Source organism: Leucoraja erinacea, chromosome 31, assembly GCF_028641065.1.
Source record: "Leucoraja erinacea ecotype New England chromosome 31, Leri_hhj_1, whole genome shotgun sequence".
NCBI lineage: Eukaryota > Metazoa > Chordata > Chondrichthyes > Rajiformes > Rajidae > Leucoraja > Leucoraja erinaceus.
Window position 1 is genome coordinate 14444006 of NC_073407.1, and position 19251 is coordinate 14463256.

At 43.8% G+C, this 19251-nt stretch overlaps 1 protein-coding gene across 3 annotated transcripts in view; it reads right to left on the reverse strand.

Moving 5' to 3' along the window:
• The window catches only part of LOC129711962 (netrin-G2-like), a 74020-nt gene that overhangs the window by 22751 nt on the left and 32018 nt on the right, over window positions 1-19251 (reverse strand). For all 3 annotated transcript variants that reach the window (XM_055660029.1, XM_055660030.1, XM_055660031.1), the window contains 2 exons: window positions 6000-6172; window positions 2344-2370 (listed from right to left, as the gene is read on the reverse strand). In XM_055660029.1, coding sequence (XP_055516004.1) covers window positions 2344-2370; window positions 6000-6172 — 200 coding nt within the window. The remainder of the gene's footprint in view (window positions 1-2343; window positions 2371-5999; window positions 6173-19251) is intronic.

Below are 19251 nucleotides of genomic sequence, written 5' to 3' on the forward strand. Positions count from 1 at the left end.
TGTGCTGCTTGGCTTTGACATATCCACCCTTGGAAAAAGGTTGTGACTGTTTACTCTGTCTATGCCTCTCGTAATTTTAAATCTTCCCTCCACCTCCGACGCTCTAGAGAAAACAATCCGTTAGTCCAACCTCTCCTTACATCTAATACCCTCTAATCCAGGCAACTTCCTGGTAAACCTCTTCTGCACTCTCTCCAAAGATACCACATCCTTCCTGTGATGGGGTGACCAGAACTGCACAAATGTGGCCTAACCAGAGCCCTATAGAGCTGCAACATTGCAACATCCTGCTCTTACACGCAATGCCCAGACCGATGAAGGCAAACATTCAAAATGCCTTCTCACTGTCTACTCGTGTTACCAGTTTTAGTGAACTAAGGACTCGGACCCCAGTTTTGGATGTGGTTACCAAATAGTTACAGTAGTCTGTGGGTAGGTTTTAACAGCACACCCAGGCAATTGGATTTGCCTAGTATATGCCATCTTCATTTGATTTTGCCTTCTGCTGGCTGTTTTACATTCGCTCACCCTTCCCTCAGTACCACCCAACACTTTACTTTAACCATTCAACTTTAAAATCTTTCTTCCTTGATTTAGAAGATTTCCTCAAAGTTCTGCACGCAGATTACAACCTTTGGTGCTGTTCCCACAGCTGGTAGCTGTTTGTCGTGTGAAGCACTTTGGTGTGGGGATATGGGAGCGAGGGTCGTGATAAGGACTCATGGTTCTGTGTATGCCACTGTCGTTGCTGGTCCAGAACTGCACACGTCCCAGGACATCAGCACAGCCAAGGTTACCAGTTGCAGATAATCTCAGGAACTATCACTATGTTGGGAAGTTATCGACAGGTTAAAGCCACCCGCAGGGAAACAGAGAGACACTGCAAATACTCTACTGCTTCAGAAATACTCAACCAAATATCCAGAGAGAAGCAAAACCATGTACTGCAAATTTAGGCACTGTGCCTTCAAGAAGAAAATAATGTGATTATTGCCATAGACAGAGACTCATAGTTCAAATGATGACAGCAGTGGAAACGAAAAACCTGTCGTAAATGGCCACCTGTTCTCTTCTGTTTTTCGGGCATTTAAAACCCAATGTGTTTGCAGCATTACTCTGTTTATTTCTATCTCACTTTGCAATCCATCTCCTTTCCTAAAGAGATTCTGGTCAATAATTCCTGTGTGGTCTACAAAACATCAGTGCTCACCAATTACTGAACTGAGCACCAGCTCCAGGGAAGAATCGTTCTCCCATCTTGCCGGGTGAGTTGGCAGGTGGCCTGGCAGCAGAGGGTCTGGAGGGCAGTTCATTGGAACCCTCCTCCTCCTCCTTACTGCTGTCCCCGCAGAGTCTGGTACCACACCTGGTGTGGGCAGGATACCACTCGGGATTAGTTTAGATTAGCTTAGCTTATTGTCATGTGTACTGAGGTACAGTGAAAAACTTTTGTTGCTTGCTAGCCAGTCAATGGAAAGATAATACATGATTACAATCGAGCCAGTCACAGTGTACAGATACATGGTTAAAGGGAATAATGTGAATAACGTTGAGTGCATGATAAAGCTAGTACAGTCTGATCAAAGATAGTCCGAGGGTCTCCAATGAGGTAGATAGTAGTTCAGGACTGCTCTCTCGTTGTGGTAGGATGGTTCAGATACCTGACAACAGCTGGGAAGAAACTGTTCCCTGAATCTGGACAGAGTGTTTTCACACTTCTATACCTTTTGCCCGATGGGAGAGGAGAAAAGAGGGAGTTGCTGGGGTGAGGCTCGTTTAGGCCACCCCAGACACTCCGTCCTCCATCAGGGGACTTGCGAACCAAGTCAGGTTGGCAGAGTGCCTGCAACAGAGAGTGGCTGGAACAGAGCTGAAGTCAAGTGACTGATGGCCTTACTGAACGTTTTCATCAATTAACACGGAAAATCACCAGGACAACATTCTAAAAGGTGAACTCTCCAGCTGAGTAGCCGCCAGAAGAATTATTTGCACCCATCAAGCTTTCATCTAAAATTTTAATTTCATTTAAAGAAACTGTGGAAAAAATTCCTTTAAGTAACAAATAAATAACATGCGGAACAAACTTAGATTAGAAAACAAAAATGTTTAAAAAGAAACAAAAAGATACATAAAGTTTTAAGAATGATGATTAAAGTAAGAAAACCGATGGATGTAGGGGTGTGAGAGAGTGGGGGGGGGGAGAGAGAGAGAGGGAGAGAGAGAGAGAGAGAGATGGAGAGAGAGAGAGAGATGGAGAGAGAGAGAGAGAGAGAGAGGGAGAGAGAGAGGGAGAGAGAGAGAGAGAGAGAGAGGCAGAGGCAAGTGCCCCTGGGTCATACTTACTGCCGTAAGCGGAACTGGCAGCCACACCTGGAAGGAAATCAGAAGTAGATGTTAAGGAAACCAGCAGTGAATTGAGGATCAAATGTCCTCCCTCCACACTGTAACAACAAAACTCGGGCAGTGGGTCCACTGCCATCTTCCCCCGCCTGCATTTTAACCTGTTAGTGTAGAGTGGGGACTGCCGTTGTCAAATACCACTTATGGCTTGACAACACTGCACTTTATATGCTGAGTTCAGCTTGGTGTACAACGTTCACAGATGCTGGTAGTCACACTAACTGGGTCATTTTAGAGGAGCCGGGTCACTCGGTTTTTGATTTTTCGGGGCAAGGAGAACAAATGTTGGGTGGGGTGCTGTGTGTGGTCGTCCCTGCACCATCTTGTGAAGACTGTATTCTTTGCTCCCCTTTACTCTATTGTATTTGAGTCTGACTTGATTGTACCTATGTTTGGTATATCTGATCTGTGTAGGAAGGAACTGCAGATGCTGGTTTACTCTGAAGATAGACACAAAATGGTGGAGTTAGTGGGACAGGCAGCATCTTTGGATAGAAGGAATGGGTGACGTCTTGGGTTGAGACCCATCTTCTGACTGGTATATCCTGTGTATATCTGATCTGTTTGGCTAGCATGTCAAACAAAACTTGTCACTGTACCTCGATACATGTGACAATAATAAACCAAAACCTTAGCCTGATAGTGGGTGTAGCGGATAGTTGCAGCGAGTGAACCCTGGGCCCTTTACACATGGAGATAGATGAAGGATGTGACACTGTCAGGTCAACACCAGTGAGGCAGGTGACCATCTGTCTGTTGTTAAACAATGTGCTTCACCATTGTAAAATGTGGCCTCCACAGATCCACTTGTAAAGCTGTGTCACACGGGCAGGAACTTTGCAAAGTTGGCTATGGTGAGGTCACTGTTATGTCAAGCTGCACTACCCTCTAGTGCTTGCTATAAATTCATATCCTAACATGAATTTTTATATAAGAAATCCCAGAGGAGTTTAAAGTGCTCATTTACACGTGACAGCGAGCTTGTGGACCATTGGTGTATTCGGCTCTTCCTGTGAAACATGGGTCTGTGGTTGGGCTCTGCCCTGGGAGCGTTTTACTGCTCAAGAAGTGTAATTTCCCTTAAGTTGTCGTGTCACTTTTACATTGAAGTGCACTCAGCTACCGGTCTCCAATGGTATGTGCCCTGCTGCCTCTGCACTAACTCTGAACCCCATCCACCTGCCCTGGGACATAAAGGGAGCTTCACGGTCAACTAGATCTTGTTTTTGAATCTTTGACTTTAAGTTTTATCTGATTAAACTATGTGTGCATCCAGGTTATGGCTCAGCTACGGCATAGATGGAAGTTCAGTCTTTGTGTCAGAGGGACCAACTGGAGATCACTAAATTCTTCACTGACTGACTGCTTGATTCACCCATTCCCCCATTTGCAGCAGACAGTGTGGATTAGCTCGCCAGAACTTACCTTGGGCATGAATAGCCAGATACAACGAATCAATAGAGCAAATTCCAATGATATTAGACAATAATTAGACATTTCAATTATAATATCTTTGAAATAAAAGTTGAAAATAGCGGAACTAAACAGCAAGCTGGTCAGCTTCTGAGGGGGAAGAACAGGGAGATTTACACTACACACAAAATCCTTTCTTTAGACCTAAGATTTTCCACGACACAGTGTTCGAACATCCTCCCCCAGTGGGAATGGAGAGATACTGAGCAATTAATCTGGCAGATTTTTAACCTTTCCCTGTGGCAGATCTCTGTCACTGTTATAAAGGCAATAATTTATATTTATAGGCCACCTTTAACACGGAGAGAAATCATCCCAAGGTGTTTTGCAGAGATAAAATCAATAAATGTACAGCAAGCCGTGTACATTAATATCTTGACTCAAAGGACCAGCATCTCCAAGTTGCCTTGTTGAAAATGTCAGTATTGGCAGTGGATAAATTGCAGTGTTTGCTTTCCTGCCCCAGACTTCGACTTTAAAAAATCACAGGTCCAGTTGAGACAAAAACTGTTCTCAAAACATTTTTCTGTCTGTTGTTAAACAATGTGCTTTATTTCTTGTTCAGCCTCGACCTCAACAATTAATAGGGGAGGTATGAGCTAGAATTCCAGTCCCAAACTTTCACCAATATTAGGATAGTGTTACCTAGTGATGGAGAACAAATGGCCTTCAACCAGTTTCCTCTCTCTTGATTTTCACACGTTTTAGAGAATGGAGTACTACTTTGTGTTGGATCAGGATTATATTCTATCTAGAACAAAGAACGGCACAGCAAAATAACAGGTCCTTCGGCACACAATGTCTGTAGCAAACATGATGCCAAGACCATCACTTATCTGCTGCACATAATCCATATCCATCTATTTCCTGCATATCTATGCCTATCCAAAACTCACTGCTTCTGTCACCAAACCCCGCAGTGTGTTTCAGGCACTCACCCACCCTCTGTGTCAAAAAAATTGCCCTACACATCTTGCGTAAACTTTGCCAATCTCATTTTAAAGTTATGGCCTCTAGTATTTTGATTTTTTTTTCATCCTGGGACTAAGAGTCTGACTGTCTACCCTATCTATGCCTCTCATAATATTATATACTTCTATCAGGTCTCCTCACAACTTCCGGTGTTCCAGAGAAAACAATCCAATCTGTCCAGCCTCTCCCTGAAGCTAACAACCCCTAATCCAAGCATCATTCTGGTAAACCTTCTCTCTACACCCTTTCTAAAGCCTGATTATCCTTCCTGTAATGGAGTAATTGCAGTAATATTTCAAATGAGGCTAAACCAAATAAACCTATAAAACTACATCATGACTGCTACCGTCCCTGAATTTGGTTTGAATTTCATGCAGGTTTTCAGAGGTTTCTACAAGATTCAACAGTGACAAAAAAATATTTGTTGATGAGTTCCACTGTGCCTGGATTTAACCAAATCATGTTATTCAGAACTCCTATTTTTATCCTCTATACCACTGGGGGTGGGATTAATCTTTAGTTTAGTGTATAGATATGGTGTGGGAACGGGCCCTTCGACCCACTGAGTCTACACCAACCAGTGATCATCCATTCACTTGTTCTATCCTGCACCCCAGGGACAATTTACAGAAGCCAATTAACCTACAAACCTGCACGTTCTTGGAATTGTTGAGGAAACCAGAGCAACAGTAGAAAACCCACGAGGTCACAGGGAGAATGTACAGATTCCATACAGACAGTTCCAGCAGTCAGGATCGAACTTAGGTTTCTGGCGCTGTAAGGCAGCAACTCTACCGCTGCGCCACCACGCTGCCCGTTCTAGCACAAAGGAACTCCTTGCTAACTGCTGTCATTGTTCTGAACAACTGCCTCTAATAACCTGGGCTTTCGGTTGGTGTATTTGACTATGGCTGTGATGTTGGGATTGTTGACAGAAGATGAGTGACAGAAGGGAGACCTGCAGAGTTTTCGAATGTTGAAAAAGAATCGAGCATTGGGAAGAGACGGATTATTGTCTCATCTCGTCTCCCAGCAGTAACAAATCCCAGACACTACTCATGCATACAACTGTACTGCCTTTTTAATGAGGCATCGTGGAGAAACTTCCAGAACACATGGCATGCCTGCACTGTAGGAAGGAGTAAGATACGTACAGCTGTTGGCTGTTCCCATTGGGTATGGACTGTAGTTGCCCGGGCGCCATGATTTAGCTTTATAGTTCCTCTTGCACTTTCCGCAGTCTTGGCCCGTTGTGTTGTGGTCACACTCGCACATCAAAATCCCTTCCTTGAAGTAGCAGCTGTTTGCGTGCATGTTGCACTTACACCTGGAACAAGAAGAAGTGAGGGTCACAGATCAGTGATAACGGCTTCCTAACCTCGTAGCCTGGGTCTAGTGAACACCTGGTGAGCTGGGCTGTCAGCGTACAACTGATGGGGCACGAGAAAGGACACGAGCATTTAGTGCTGGTGTCTCGGGAACTCCAGCTCTGTGACCTGCAGCTCCAATTAAAAGTAAAGCATCTGCCACTGCGATTCACGGCTACCTGCCAACTCCCAGAGTTAACATACCAGCTGCAGTGACGAAGCCTGCTTGTCATCAACCTCTGAATGATGCACAATTATTTAAAGAGCAATTTTGTCATTTAAACAGCAGTTTGCACAGCCCTCTCCCCCATTCCCTGTTAGTCTCTTCACCACATCCAGATTCATTCTATTAGGAGGTTGAAATTAAACCTGAGAACTGGAATTGCACAGTGGGCCGGGCAGCATCTGTGCAGAAGAAATGGAGTTCATGATTCAGGTCAGTGAAGCAGAATCAACGTTATTCTGATGAAAGGTCATCTACCTGAAAAGTTACCTTTCCTTCTCCCTCCACAAATGCTGCCTGACCTGCTGAGCATTCCAGCATTCCCTGTGCATCTTTCAGGTTCCCAGCAGTACCTGCAAGTTTTAGACTCAGAGCTATACAGCATGGAAACTGGCCCTTTTGGCCCACTCCAGCTAGTCCCATTGGCCAGCATTTGGTCCCTATCCCTCTAAAACTTTCCTATCCATCTGCCTGAACAAATGTCTTTTAAATGTTGTAATTGTATTGGTTTACATCTAAATGTTTAGACTGCTAGCACGCTCTGCTTTCCTTTGAGTTCTGCTATGGCTGGGTTTCACCATACAGGAAATGAGCACCCCTTTACTGAAGGAAGACAAAAATGCTGGAGAAACTCGGCGGGTGAGGCAGCATCTACGGAGCGAAGGAATGGGCGACGTTTCAGGTCAAGACCCTCTTCAGAAGAAGGGCGTTGACCCGAAACATCGCCTATTTCCTTCGCTCCATAGATGCTGCTTCACCCGCTGAGTTTCTCCAGTATTTTTGTCTACCTTCGATTTTTCCAGCATCTGCAGTTCTTTCATTAACACCCCTTTACTGAAATTATGTTGAAATATTTTGCAGGAAACCAGTCCAGCCCACATTGTGTGGCACAGGTTGAAAATTAAATGTCGGGTTCAGGTGAAGATGAATGAAGAATTGGAGATGATTGGACTGTGATATAGATGAAACTTGGGCAGCACTGGGTTACATCCATTATACTGAAATACCTTCCGTTAACTTCCCGTGGACGCATTTACAGTGGAGCTTATCGGGGCAAACATGTCACAAATGTTTACACTTTATTTTCTCTGATTTTTGCAGGTAAAATAAGGGTCATCTCTGTCGTGCAGTGGGTCTGAGTCCCAGTAACACATGTAGTGTAAAAACCTGACATATCTGACAGTGGTGCAGCCAGTGCTAATATAAGGAGGCAAAGAGTAACTTCCGTGTTATACCTGCACTTTGGAGAAACTGCAACTCACCCATCCCTTGATGTCAGGTTGACCCTGGCAATGCAAAGATGAAGATGGCCATGCAACACTGGAAGTGACAGAAATGTAGAGGTAGATGTCATTATGAACCACACAGAAATGGACCTTGTACCACTGATGATCTCATCCGGGGGAAACTTGGAGGAGGGACAAGAGTTTTGGAAAACTCCAGAGGTGAGAGAGGAGTGGCAAAGTCCTCATATCCCTTTTTCAGCAATGAACCAGTGGTTATATAGGGATAACTTGGAACAGTCTGTCTCGTCCCTTCTTTGTTGTTGTTTAGTATGTGTTAAATGTATGTTTTAGTGTTCTTTAGCTTGTTTTATGTGGGGGGTGGGGTTGAGGGAAACTTGTTTTAATCTCTTACCTTGACGGAGATGCAATTTTTCCCCGTATCATATCTCCGTCCGCACTACATCGAGGAGCTGGCGGCATCTGCTGGAGATCAACCCGCGGGAGCCTGCGGATTTTAACATTGTGGATCTGGCAGTTCCTGGTTAGGGACTGGCCGGGAGCTCCAAGCCGCGGGAGCTTCAACCGCCCTGATCGCGGGAGCTTCGATCGCCAGCTGCGGGAGCTTTCATCGCCCCGACTGCGGACGGTTCGACTGCCCCGACCACGGGAGAATAGACAGGAAGAAGATTAGACTTTATTACCTTCCATCACAGTGAGGAATGTGGGGAATCCGCTGTGGTGGATGTTTATGTTAACTTTTATGTAGTTTTGTGTCTTGTTGCTTTTTTTGTAGTATGGCAGTATGGTAATTAGTTTCACTGTCCCTTAATTGGTGCATATGACAATAAACTGACCTTTGAACCTTTGAACATTTGAAATACTGACACATAAGACGTGGTTTGTTAATACCCCAAGTATATATTTTTTGGGAAGGAGCAGAATTAGGCCATTCAGCCCATTAAGTCTACTCTGCCATTCAATCATGGCTGATCTATCTCTCCCTCTTAACCCCATTCTCCTGCCTTCTCCCTATGACCCCTGACATCCATACTAATCAGGAATCTATCTATCTCTCCCTTAAAAATATCCATTGACTTGCCACCACAGACTTCTGTGGCTAAGAATTTCAGAGATTCACTAACCTCTGACTAAAGAAATTTCTTCTTATCTCCTTCCTAAAGGAATGTCCTTTGACCCTGAGGCTATGACCTCTGATCGTGGACTAGTGGAATCATCCACATCCACTCTATCCAGGCCTTTTTCTAATCGAGACTTCTACATCATGTACATAGTACAGCACAGGAACAGGCCCTTCGCTACGTAATGTCCATGCAGAACATGATATCAAGGTAAACTAATCTCATCTGCCTGCAAATTATGCATATCCCTCCATTCCATGCATATCCCTGCATTCCCGTGTGCCTATCCAAAAGCCTCTTCAGTGCCACTATCGTATCTGCCGTAACCACCACCCAGACAGTGCGTTCCAGGCACTCGCCACCCTCTGTGTAGAAAACTAGCCCCGCACATCTTATCTAAACTTTGTTCCTTTTAACTTTGACATTTCCATCCTAGCAAGAAGGTTCTGACTGTCTAACCTATCTATGCCTTTCATAATGTTATATATTTCTATCTGGTCTTTCCTCAACCTCTGCCGTTCAGGAGAAAACTATGCAAGTCTGACCTCTTTTATCACCGGGCATATGATGTAAAACTCTATCAGTGGCTTTGAATTACTCCATCATGCTTTTGGACATCAATGTGTTGAGGGTTATAGAGAGCACCCAGATTCCTAACACCAATCCCCAGCAGCTGAGGATCCATGTGGAGTCTGCGGTCACAGAGTTGCTCCTTAAGATCCAGACTGTCTGGAGGAGCTTTCATCTTCAGGACATTAAATGACCACTTTCATGTTAAGCAGGGAATCAGTTCTGAATTATTTATATCATTCATAACTCTTGCTGTTGTTAGACAAAGAAAGTGAATAAACCAGCTGACTTGGGAAGGGTAGGAGTTAAAATGCCATATGGCAGCCAAATCTCAGATAAATTAATTTACTCCTTTACACATTAATTTGCTGTGCTATCTTTAGAATGCAAGGATTTTGCAGGATAGAGAGACAGGTTAGCCTATTGTGGCTGCTCTGCATCTCTGTACATCCCACTTCATTTCTTCCATTACACACAAAGCCCAGTTGGGACTCAACCTGTCCCAATGGCCATTTCTACCATATCTTCTGCCCTCTCCCTTTGCACTTTAGGTGATAATTTTAGTTTAATTGAATTGAATTGAATCCTAATGCCCTTTGACCAATTATCATGAGAAATATATTTTAATTTAAAAGGACACAACGTGCTGGAGTAACTCAGCGGGTCCGGCAGCATCTCTGGTGAACATGGAAAGATGAAGATTTGAGTCAGTGTTTAAGAAGGAACTGCAGATGCTGGAAAATCAAAGGTAGACAAAAATGCTGGAAAAACTCAGCGGGTGAGGCAGCATCTATGGAGCGAAGGAAATAGGCAACGTTTCGGGTTGAAACCCTTCTTCAGGCTGATGTGGGGGGGGGGGGGGGGGGGGGGGGGGGGGGGGGGGGGGGGGGGGGGGAAGAAGAAAAAAGAAGAGGTGGAGACTGAGGGAGAGCTGAGAAGGGGAGGAGAAAGCAGGGACTACCTGAAATTAGAGAAGCCAATGTTCATACCGCTGGGTTGTAAACTGCCCAAGCGAAAAATGAGGTGGTGCTCATAAAATTCATGTTGGTCCTCTGGCTATGGAGGAGGCCCAGGACAGAAAGGTCAGATTTGGAACGGGAGGGGGAGTTGAAGTGCTGAGCCACCGGGAGATCAGGTAGGTTAATGTGAACCGAGCGGAGGTGTTGGGCGAAGCGATCGCCAAGCCCACGCTTGGTCTCACCGATGTAGAGCAGCTGACGCAATAGACGAGGTTGGAGCAGGTGCAGGTGAACCTCTGCTGCACCTGGAAAGACGGCTTGAATGGAGTCAAAGGGGGAGGTAAAGCGACAAGTGTAGCATTTCCTGCGGTTGCAAGGAAAAGTGCCAGGAGAGGGGGTGGTTTGGGTGGGAAGGGACGAATTGACCAGGGAGTTATGCAGGGAGCGGTCTCTGCGGAAAGCAGACAGGGGAATAAATGGGAAGACGTGGCCAGTGGTGGGATCCCGTTGGAGGTGGCGAAAATGTCAAAGGATTATTTGTTGTATGTGACGGCTGGTAGGATGGAAGGTGAGGACAAGGGGGACTCTGCCCTTGTTACGAGTAGGAGGATGGTGAGTGAGAGCAGAGTTACAGGGTATAGAAGAGACTCTGGTGAGAGCCTCATCTATAGTAGAAGAGGGGAACCCCCGTTCCCTGGAGAATGAGGACATCTCCCATGCCCTGGTGTGGAACACCTCATCCTGGGTGCAGATGCGGCGTAGACGGAGGAATTGGGAGTACGGGATGGAGTCCTTACAGAAAGCAGGGTGGGAAGAAGTGTAGTTCAGATAGCCATGGAAGTCAGTGGGTTTATAGTGGATGTCGGTCAATAGTCTATCACCTGCGACGGAGATAGTGAGGTCTAGAGATGGTAGGGAATGTCGGAAATGGTGCAGGTGTATTTGAGTGCCGGATGGAAGTTAGTGGTGAAGTGGATGAAGTCAGTGAGTTGTGTGTGGGTGCAGGAGGTAGCACCAAAGCAGTCGTCGATGTAGCGGAGGTAGAGTTGGTGGATAGGGCTCTGGTACGCCTCGAACAAAGATTGTTCGACATATTCTACAAAGAGGCAGGCGTAGCTGGGGCCCATGCGCGTGCCCATAGCTACGCCTTTATTTGGAGGAAATGGGAGGTGTTAAACGAAAAGTTATTAAGGGTAAGGACCAGCTCCGCTAGGCGGAGGAGATCCTTTTTTACATGCTGATCAGAATGAAGAATGATACTCGCCCATGTTCTCCAGAGATGCTGCCTGACCTACTGAGTTGCTCCAGCACTTTGTGTCCTTTTGTGTAAACCAGCATCTGCAGTTCCTTGCTTTTCCTTAATTTCTTGTCTAATTTACTTTGTTTAGAACACCTGGGCACTACTGTAAGCCGCATATGAAGTCATTCACCTGATAACCATTTCTAACACTGCTAGAAAATATGCCATCACGTGACATCGAGCCTTAGATTTGAACTTGATGAGATGCAGCCAAGCCGGTTTGTAGCAGGAATGCTGCAGTTTTCAAACTCCGAGATGAATTCTAGTGGACCATTGCCGGGAGGTCTACACACTGACTGAGAATAAGAAACCTCTTATGGTGGAATAGACGACAACATCCTTTCCCCAGTCACTTTGGTGTAAAAGGTTTTCAAAGAGCAGCCTCCAAGTGGAATTATCCAGCACATGTCAGAGCTAAGACTGGGATGTTGATCTAGGACACCACTCCTCTGATCTGAACAGTGTTCGAGTCCAACAAAGCAAAATTTCCTTAATTGCGAAATGCGCATCTGGTGTGATAATATTCCCAATTAGGTAAAACCGCCTCACAGGCACCAAATTAGTTCACACATCGTGTAAACAGATTGTTCTTTTCAAGTTCTTTTTATGGAAACATATCTCAAAAGATATTCAAATTCGGCACCTGAGCCACATGTCTCCTATTTTCATCAGCCAACCAGTTTTCCATCTGCACAATTAGTGACGCCATTTGGCATCTCCTGGGAGTGTGGGGTCTTTTGAATCCCGGTGCCATCTGTTGTCTATCTGATCACAGCTAGCGTGTTGCTGTGGTGACAGTTCACATTGCTGACACTCTATCTGGAGAACGGTTTTGTGGCAACAGTGGGTTGTGCTGGGTGCTGGGTTTAGTGAAAGAGGGTGGGAGGCCAGTCAGGAGAGGGGGAGCAACACTCGTGATCTCCCGTTGACTCCGACCCCCTTTGCTGGGCTAATTCTCATGTCAATAATCAGACGCAAGTGAAGCTTGGTCTAAATTCAGGGAAGAGTGAGTGGGTGCTTGGACCTGGATAATTGATGTTTCCCATTTATAGTTCAAGTGTGGACTGGGCCACCACAGGCCTTCAGCTGCACACATCATTGATAGGTCTTCTAGCCTTTGGCAGGCCTTATCCATTCCCACTAGACCAACCAGTGAAGAACACCTGAAACCTAACCCAATAACTATCTTCCTCATGGAGAATACACAACGCGCGTTGATTGAGCTAGACTCTATTCATTGTTCCTAGACCCTTGACACCACGGAACGGGCACGTGGACTTGTGGCTGTGATGAAGTTGAGACATTGGTGCTCACTGCTATGACACGACACTGATACACATGCACAGTTATAACTTCAGAAACCGTTCTCACATTTTCATGCTCCTCCATCATACACTACACAGTGTTGGTCATAGTGCAATCAATTCTTACTTTACCTAGTGTTTAAGAGGGAACTGCAGATGCTGGAGAATCGAAGGTTACACAAAAAAGCTGGAGAAACTCAGCGGGTGCAGCAGCATCTATGGAGCGAAGGAAATAGTCAACGTTTCGGGCCGAAACCCTTTCGGGTTTCGGCCCGAAACGTTGCCTATTTCCTTCGCTCCATAGATGCTGCTGCACCCGCTGAGTTTCTCCAGCTTTTTTGTGTAACCTTCTTATTTTACCTAAGTGGGAGAAGTGAGTGTGATCCCTGCTTTTGTGAGGCAGTTCTTCTCTGAGCACCATTTGTGGAAAATTAATTACAAACCATTCTTAGGTCAATTTTTTTCTCTCATTGGCTGGTAAACTGTTGCATTAAGCTGCCAGATGAAGTAATCAAATCATATCAGAGGCCATCAATGTGAAACTATTGCCGGGGCTGGTTGACTTACCGGAAGAATGATCACAAAAGGCTTTCTTTTTCTTCATCCTGGTGCTCTTGTTCAAAACAACTCTTGGCTAATATTGCAGAGACACTTAGTTAAGAAGGTCCGTTGTGCTGTAGCAGTGAAACATCTGCTTATTTTGTTCTTTTAAATGGTGTCTATTAGTGCTCTCTGAGGCTCCAATTACATGAATATGGCTTATTAATTGATTAGAGTGGCAAGCAACAGGGCAAAGAGAGTGAAGGCTTCACTTCACAGGAAATAATAGCTCAGCCCATGTTATTTGCTAGTGCCAATGGGGCACATTACTCACAGCCTGCTCCAGACTACTGTCTCCTGCCACATCTAAGACTACAGTCTAGGAAAAGTCTTTAACAGTTTGCCTCACATTGATTGTAATTTTGTGTTGGAGGAATACACAATATGGTGCAGCCAATCTATTACATACATCGATGCCTTAACAATTTAAAGATACAATACGATCACATTTTACTCTTTCTGTCTCCGTTCACAAGTCTAGTGGAACAAGTCTAGTTCCAGCTCCAGCTAGACTGATGGACTTCCTAATAATCATGTTCCTATCATTAAACCTGTGGACTCTGTGTGCTTTTTGTCTGATTTTCTTGAGATGCGTGCATTGCTGGAAGTGGACTAATTAGGGACATTGTACATGGCTTTGTACGGCACAGGTCATGTCCTACAAACACAATTGAGTTTTCTGAGAAGGTGGCAAAGGTGACTGATGGGGGTAGGGCAGTGGATGTTGTCTAAATAGACTTTTGTAAGGCTCTTGACAAAATCAATCATGGTAATCCATCCACATTGACTTGTTATTTTGGATTTAGAACTAGTTTATCCATATAGGACAGAGGGTAGTGATGGAAGGATGTCAATTTGGCCAGAGGTTTATGATCAGTGGTGTTTCACATGGACCAGTGCTAGGACCACCTGTTTGTGATATATTTAAATGATCTAGACAAAAATGTAGATGGGTTATTTTGTTGATGACACCAACAATCAGTGGAGATGTGGACAATGAAGAAAGCTGCCAAAGAAAGCAGCAGGATAGTGATCATTTACAGATATCAGGATAGGTTACATGGGTGGACAACAATGGGATATAATATAGAAAAACATGAATGATTCATTTTGGCAGGAATGAAATGAAAGAATAAATAATATTCAGTGAGAGGCAGCCAAGTTCAAGATGCAGCAGGATCTTAGGGTGTGTGTTGAACTCACTAAAGGCTCATATGAAGGCAGAGTTAGTAATTCGGAAAGTCAAAGGAATGTTAGTGTTTATTGCGGGGGATTGATATAAAGTTAGGAAGGTTATGCTTAATTTATATTGAGCATTGGTGAAATCTGAAAAACTGTGAAACGTTATTGGTTTCCTGGCCATGAAAGAATGTGAATGTACAAGACAGTTCGGAGAAGGTTGCTGGACCAATAACTGGAATGAGTGAGATGCCTCGTGAGGAATGGTTGAACACGTTGTGCCCAATGGAGGTGAGAACTCGGAGGTGTGATTGAAATGTGTGATTCCGAACAGTTCGACAGGATGGATGCGGAGAGGACTTTTCCTTTTGTGGGAGAATCTTAAACTAGACGTCACTCTTTCGAAATAATGGGCTGCCTATTTAAGAAACGGATGATTCAAATGATTTCTCTCAGAGGGCTGTGAGTCTTTGAAACTCTTTTCCTCAGAGAATGGTAGTAGCAAAGTTTTTAACTATTTGGTGGGTGCAGGGGGGAGGGGGAGGGGGGGGGGGTCTTACCTCAGGGAACAGGAGTGCAGGAATGTTACAGCCAGAATAGCCATCATATTTTAAAGTCCTAATTCATGTTTGTTTCTTCATAAAGTGAAACTTAACAGTGATGAGAGGGACAGAGAGAGAGAAATAAAGAGAGAGACAGGGAGACAGAGGGAGAGAGACAGGGATATATATATATATATATATTTATATATATAAAGAAAGCACAAAGGGAGACTGAGGAATTGCAGAGACAATGATAGCACAACAACAGGGTTTGACAAGGAGCACTGTGGAAAGGAATACCACACCAGGCTGATTCAGGAACAGGGGGTCCAAGATATGCCTGGCCCTGACTCATTTCCCCATCCCCACAACCTGGCCCCAGCTCGAGGTCACTGAAACTAATATGGCACTGATAGCTCCATCAAATGTGTGTTTGATTGCTGAATAAGCCACAATACTTGTTATTGATGGAGTGCCAAGCATTCCCCGAAGCACAGAAATGCATTTCTCTGTTCAATTGCTAAATATATAACAAGGTTAATTTTGTTACATTACCATTACCAAGAAGCTCTTGTGCACTCAACATATCCTGAGATATCATCTTCCATTTTATTGACTTAATAGCAATACCTTTTCAGTAAGTAATGGCTAAATTTTACTAAGTATGATTTTCACCATGATTGCAGCTCAAATGATGCTACATCGTTATGTTTCTGGCTCGTTAACAAACTGCATAACTCACTAACTCACTAGCATTCAAGGAAGGCAGCCATTAGTTTGGGTACGAAGGGAGATTTTTACTCAGATATCTTTTGGTGAAAAGAGAAGAAAAATCGGCCAACAAATTCAGAGCGATGTTTTCTATTAGGTTGTAAATGATGTCTTGTGAGAACTTGTACAATGACAGATGTGAAGTCAATAATGTTACACCGTCTCATGTGTGCGGACAGCACCAGATCTTCTGTCATCTGCCAATTGATAAAGGGACCATGCTGGTCTCTCATGGTTCACTAAAATACTGAGCTGAACTGTGAAGAAGATTAGTTGATCAGAATGAAAGACTCTTATAGAAACATAGAAAATAGGTGCAGGAGGAGGCCATTCGGCCCTTTGAGCCAGCACCGCCATTCATTGTGATCATGGCTGCTCGTTCCCTATCAATAACCCGTGCCTGACTTCTCCCCATATCCCTTGACTCTACTAGCCCCAAGAGCTCTATCTAACTCTCTCTTAAATCCATCCAGTGACTTGGCCTCCACTACCCTCTGTGACAGGGAATTCCATAAATTCACAACTCTCTGGGTGAAAAAGTTTTTTCTCATCTCAGTCTTAAATGATCTCCCCTTTATTCTAAGACTGTGGCCCTTGGTTCTGGACTCACCCAACATTGGGAACATTTTTCCTGCATCTAGCTTGTCCAGTCCTTTTATAATGTTATATGTTTCTATAAGATTCCCCCTCATCCTTCTAAACTCCCGTGAATACAAGCCTAGTCTTTTCAATCTTTCCTCATATGACAGTCCCGCCATCCCAGGGATCAATCTCGTGAACCTACGCTGCACTGCCTCAATCACAAGGATTATGTGGGAGAATTTCCCCAGGTCTATTTTAAAATAATTGGAATCATGCTTTTCCATTGATTGTAATAAAAATACAAAGAACAGAAATAGCTGAAACATGTCGATCAGAAAGCTAAGGTCACCAATTAAATTAATATGTATACACCATTTTCATTAAGTGTTGAGAAGGACGAAGTTGGAGAAGGTGGATATGGTAAAACTGCAGAGACAATGTGTAGAAATGATTTCAAATGAAATGCTAAACATTTGGGTGGCACGGTGGCACAGCAGTAGAGTTACTGCGCTTACAGCGTCTGAGATCCGGTTCGATCGTTCGATTACAGCGTTCGATCCCAACCACTGGTGCCTGTGTGTACAGAGTTTGTATGTACTCCCCATGACCTGCGTGGGTTTACTCCGAGATTTCTGGTTTCCTCCCATACTCTAAAGACGTACACGTTTGTTGGTTAATTGGCTTGGTATGAACGTAAATTGTCCCTAGTGTGTGTAGGACAGCGTAAGTGGTTGGGGATTGCTGGTCGGAACAGACTTGGTGGACCGAAGGGCCTGTTTCTACGCTGTATCTCTAAAACTAAAACAAAAAAACTGAAGCTTTGGATTAAGACAACTGTACATGTCCTTGTTGAAACCACACGCAGTACTGAGTGCAGTTCTGCTTGTCCTGTTAGAGGACGGATGTCATTAAGTCTTTAAATTCCAATGCAACCCTTCCAGTTCTAAAGACCAGATCACTTATGCAAATAAGGACGACTGCCACTACCAGAACAATGCAGGTGAGACTTGACATCCCACTTCCTGACAGTTTGAAAACAATTTATGGATTTATTTGAAGTAGAGTAAGCAGACAATTATATATCTAGCAGACTTTAATTCTGTGCACAGTAGCATAGCAACAGAGTTGCTGATCTACAGTGCCAGAGACCCGGGTACGATCGTGACTAAAAGTACAGGTTGTACGGAGTTTGCACATTCACCCTATGACTGACTGGGTTTTGTCCCGGTTTCCTGCCAAAGACATGCAAATGTGTAGGTTAATTGGCTTATGTAAATTATCCCTAGTGTGTAGGATAGAACTAGTGTGTGGGTGATCTTTGGTTGGTGCAGACTCGATGGGCCAAACGGTCTGTTTACACTCTATCTCTAAACTAAACTAGACCAAGATAGGAGTAGTTCAAGTTCGTTCAAGTGAGTTTATTATCATGTGTCCCTGTATAGGACAATGAAATTCTTGCTTTGCTTAAGCACATAGTAGGCATTTACTACAAAACAGATCAATGTGTCCATATACCATGATATAAATATATACACACATGAATAAATAAACTGATGAAGTGCAAATAGCAGAAAGTGGTTATTAATAATCAGAGTATTGTCCGAGCCAGGTTTAATAGCCTGATGGCTGTGGGGAAGTAGCTATTCCTGAACCTGGTTGAGTATGATTTATTTTGCAGGGATAAAGTGATTTCTCTCTCAGTCAATTAATTGCTTCTTGGAGAAGGAATAATACTCCAACCTTGTCTTGATTATGGGCTACTAACATATGGGGATATCTGAGAATATATTTACAGAGGGGATTGAGAGGTACGAGGCATGCCAATTCCAGCAGTTAAGAAGTTAAGGCTGACATTCTCTGGATGAATAAGAGCTCAGAGCAAAACTATTATTAAAGACATTTAGAGCTGAGGAGACATCTAATGATGGATGTCATGAACAAAATATAGTATTCACAAATCTATAAGTTATATACACCCAGTATATAAGGTAAAATATAAGATAAATATAAATGGAATGTAAGATAAAAGAATAAGTGAAGACAATGAAATAAATGATATAGTCTTGATTATAGAAATAAGATGATTATGGTAGTGGAAATGCAAGAGATTGCAGATGCTGGTAAAACACAAAACTGCTGGAGGAACTTAGGGCAAAGCAGCCTCCACAGAGGGTGTGGACTGACAACGATTCAGATCAGGTAATTTTTCAGTCTGAAGAAGGCTCCAAACCCGAAACATGATTAAGGTAGTGCTGAGTTACTGAAAAATGGAACAGGTAAGTGTGAGAGAGAAGTTTAATGAATTATTGGGAAAAGACTGTTCAGGTTGAGGAATTTCACAGCTCAAACTGGGTCAAAGAAAGCAATCTCAGATATTCACTTCATTTTGATCGATGCAACAAGAAAGAGATACTGTGCCATCTATAATGTTTGGGACAAAGACCCATCATTTATTTATTTGCCTCTGCACTCCACAATTTGAGATTTGCAATAGAAAAAAACACATGGTGTTAAAATGGACTATGTCAGATTTTAATAAAGGTCATTTTTACACATTTTGGTTTCAACATGTAGATATTACAGCAGTGTTTATACATAGTTTAGGGCACATAATGTTTGGGGCACAGCAGTGTCATGTAAATGA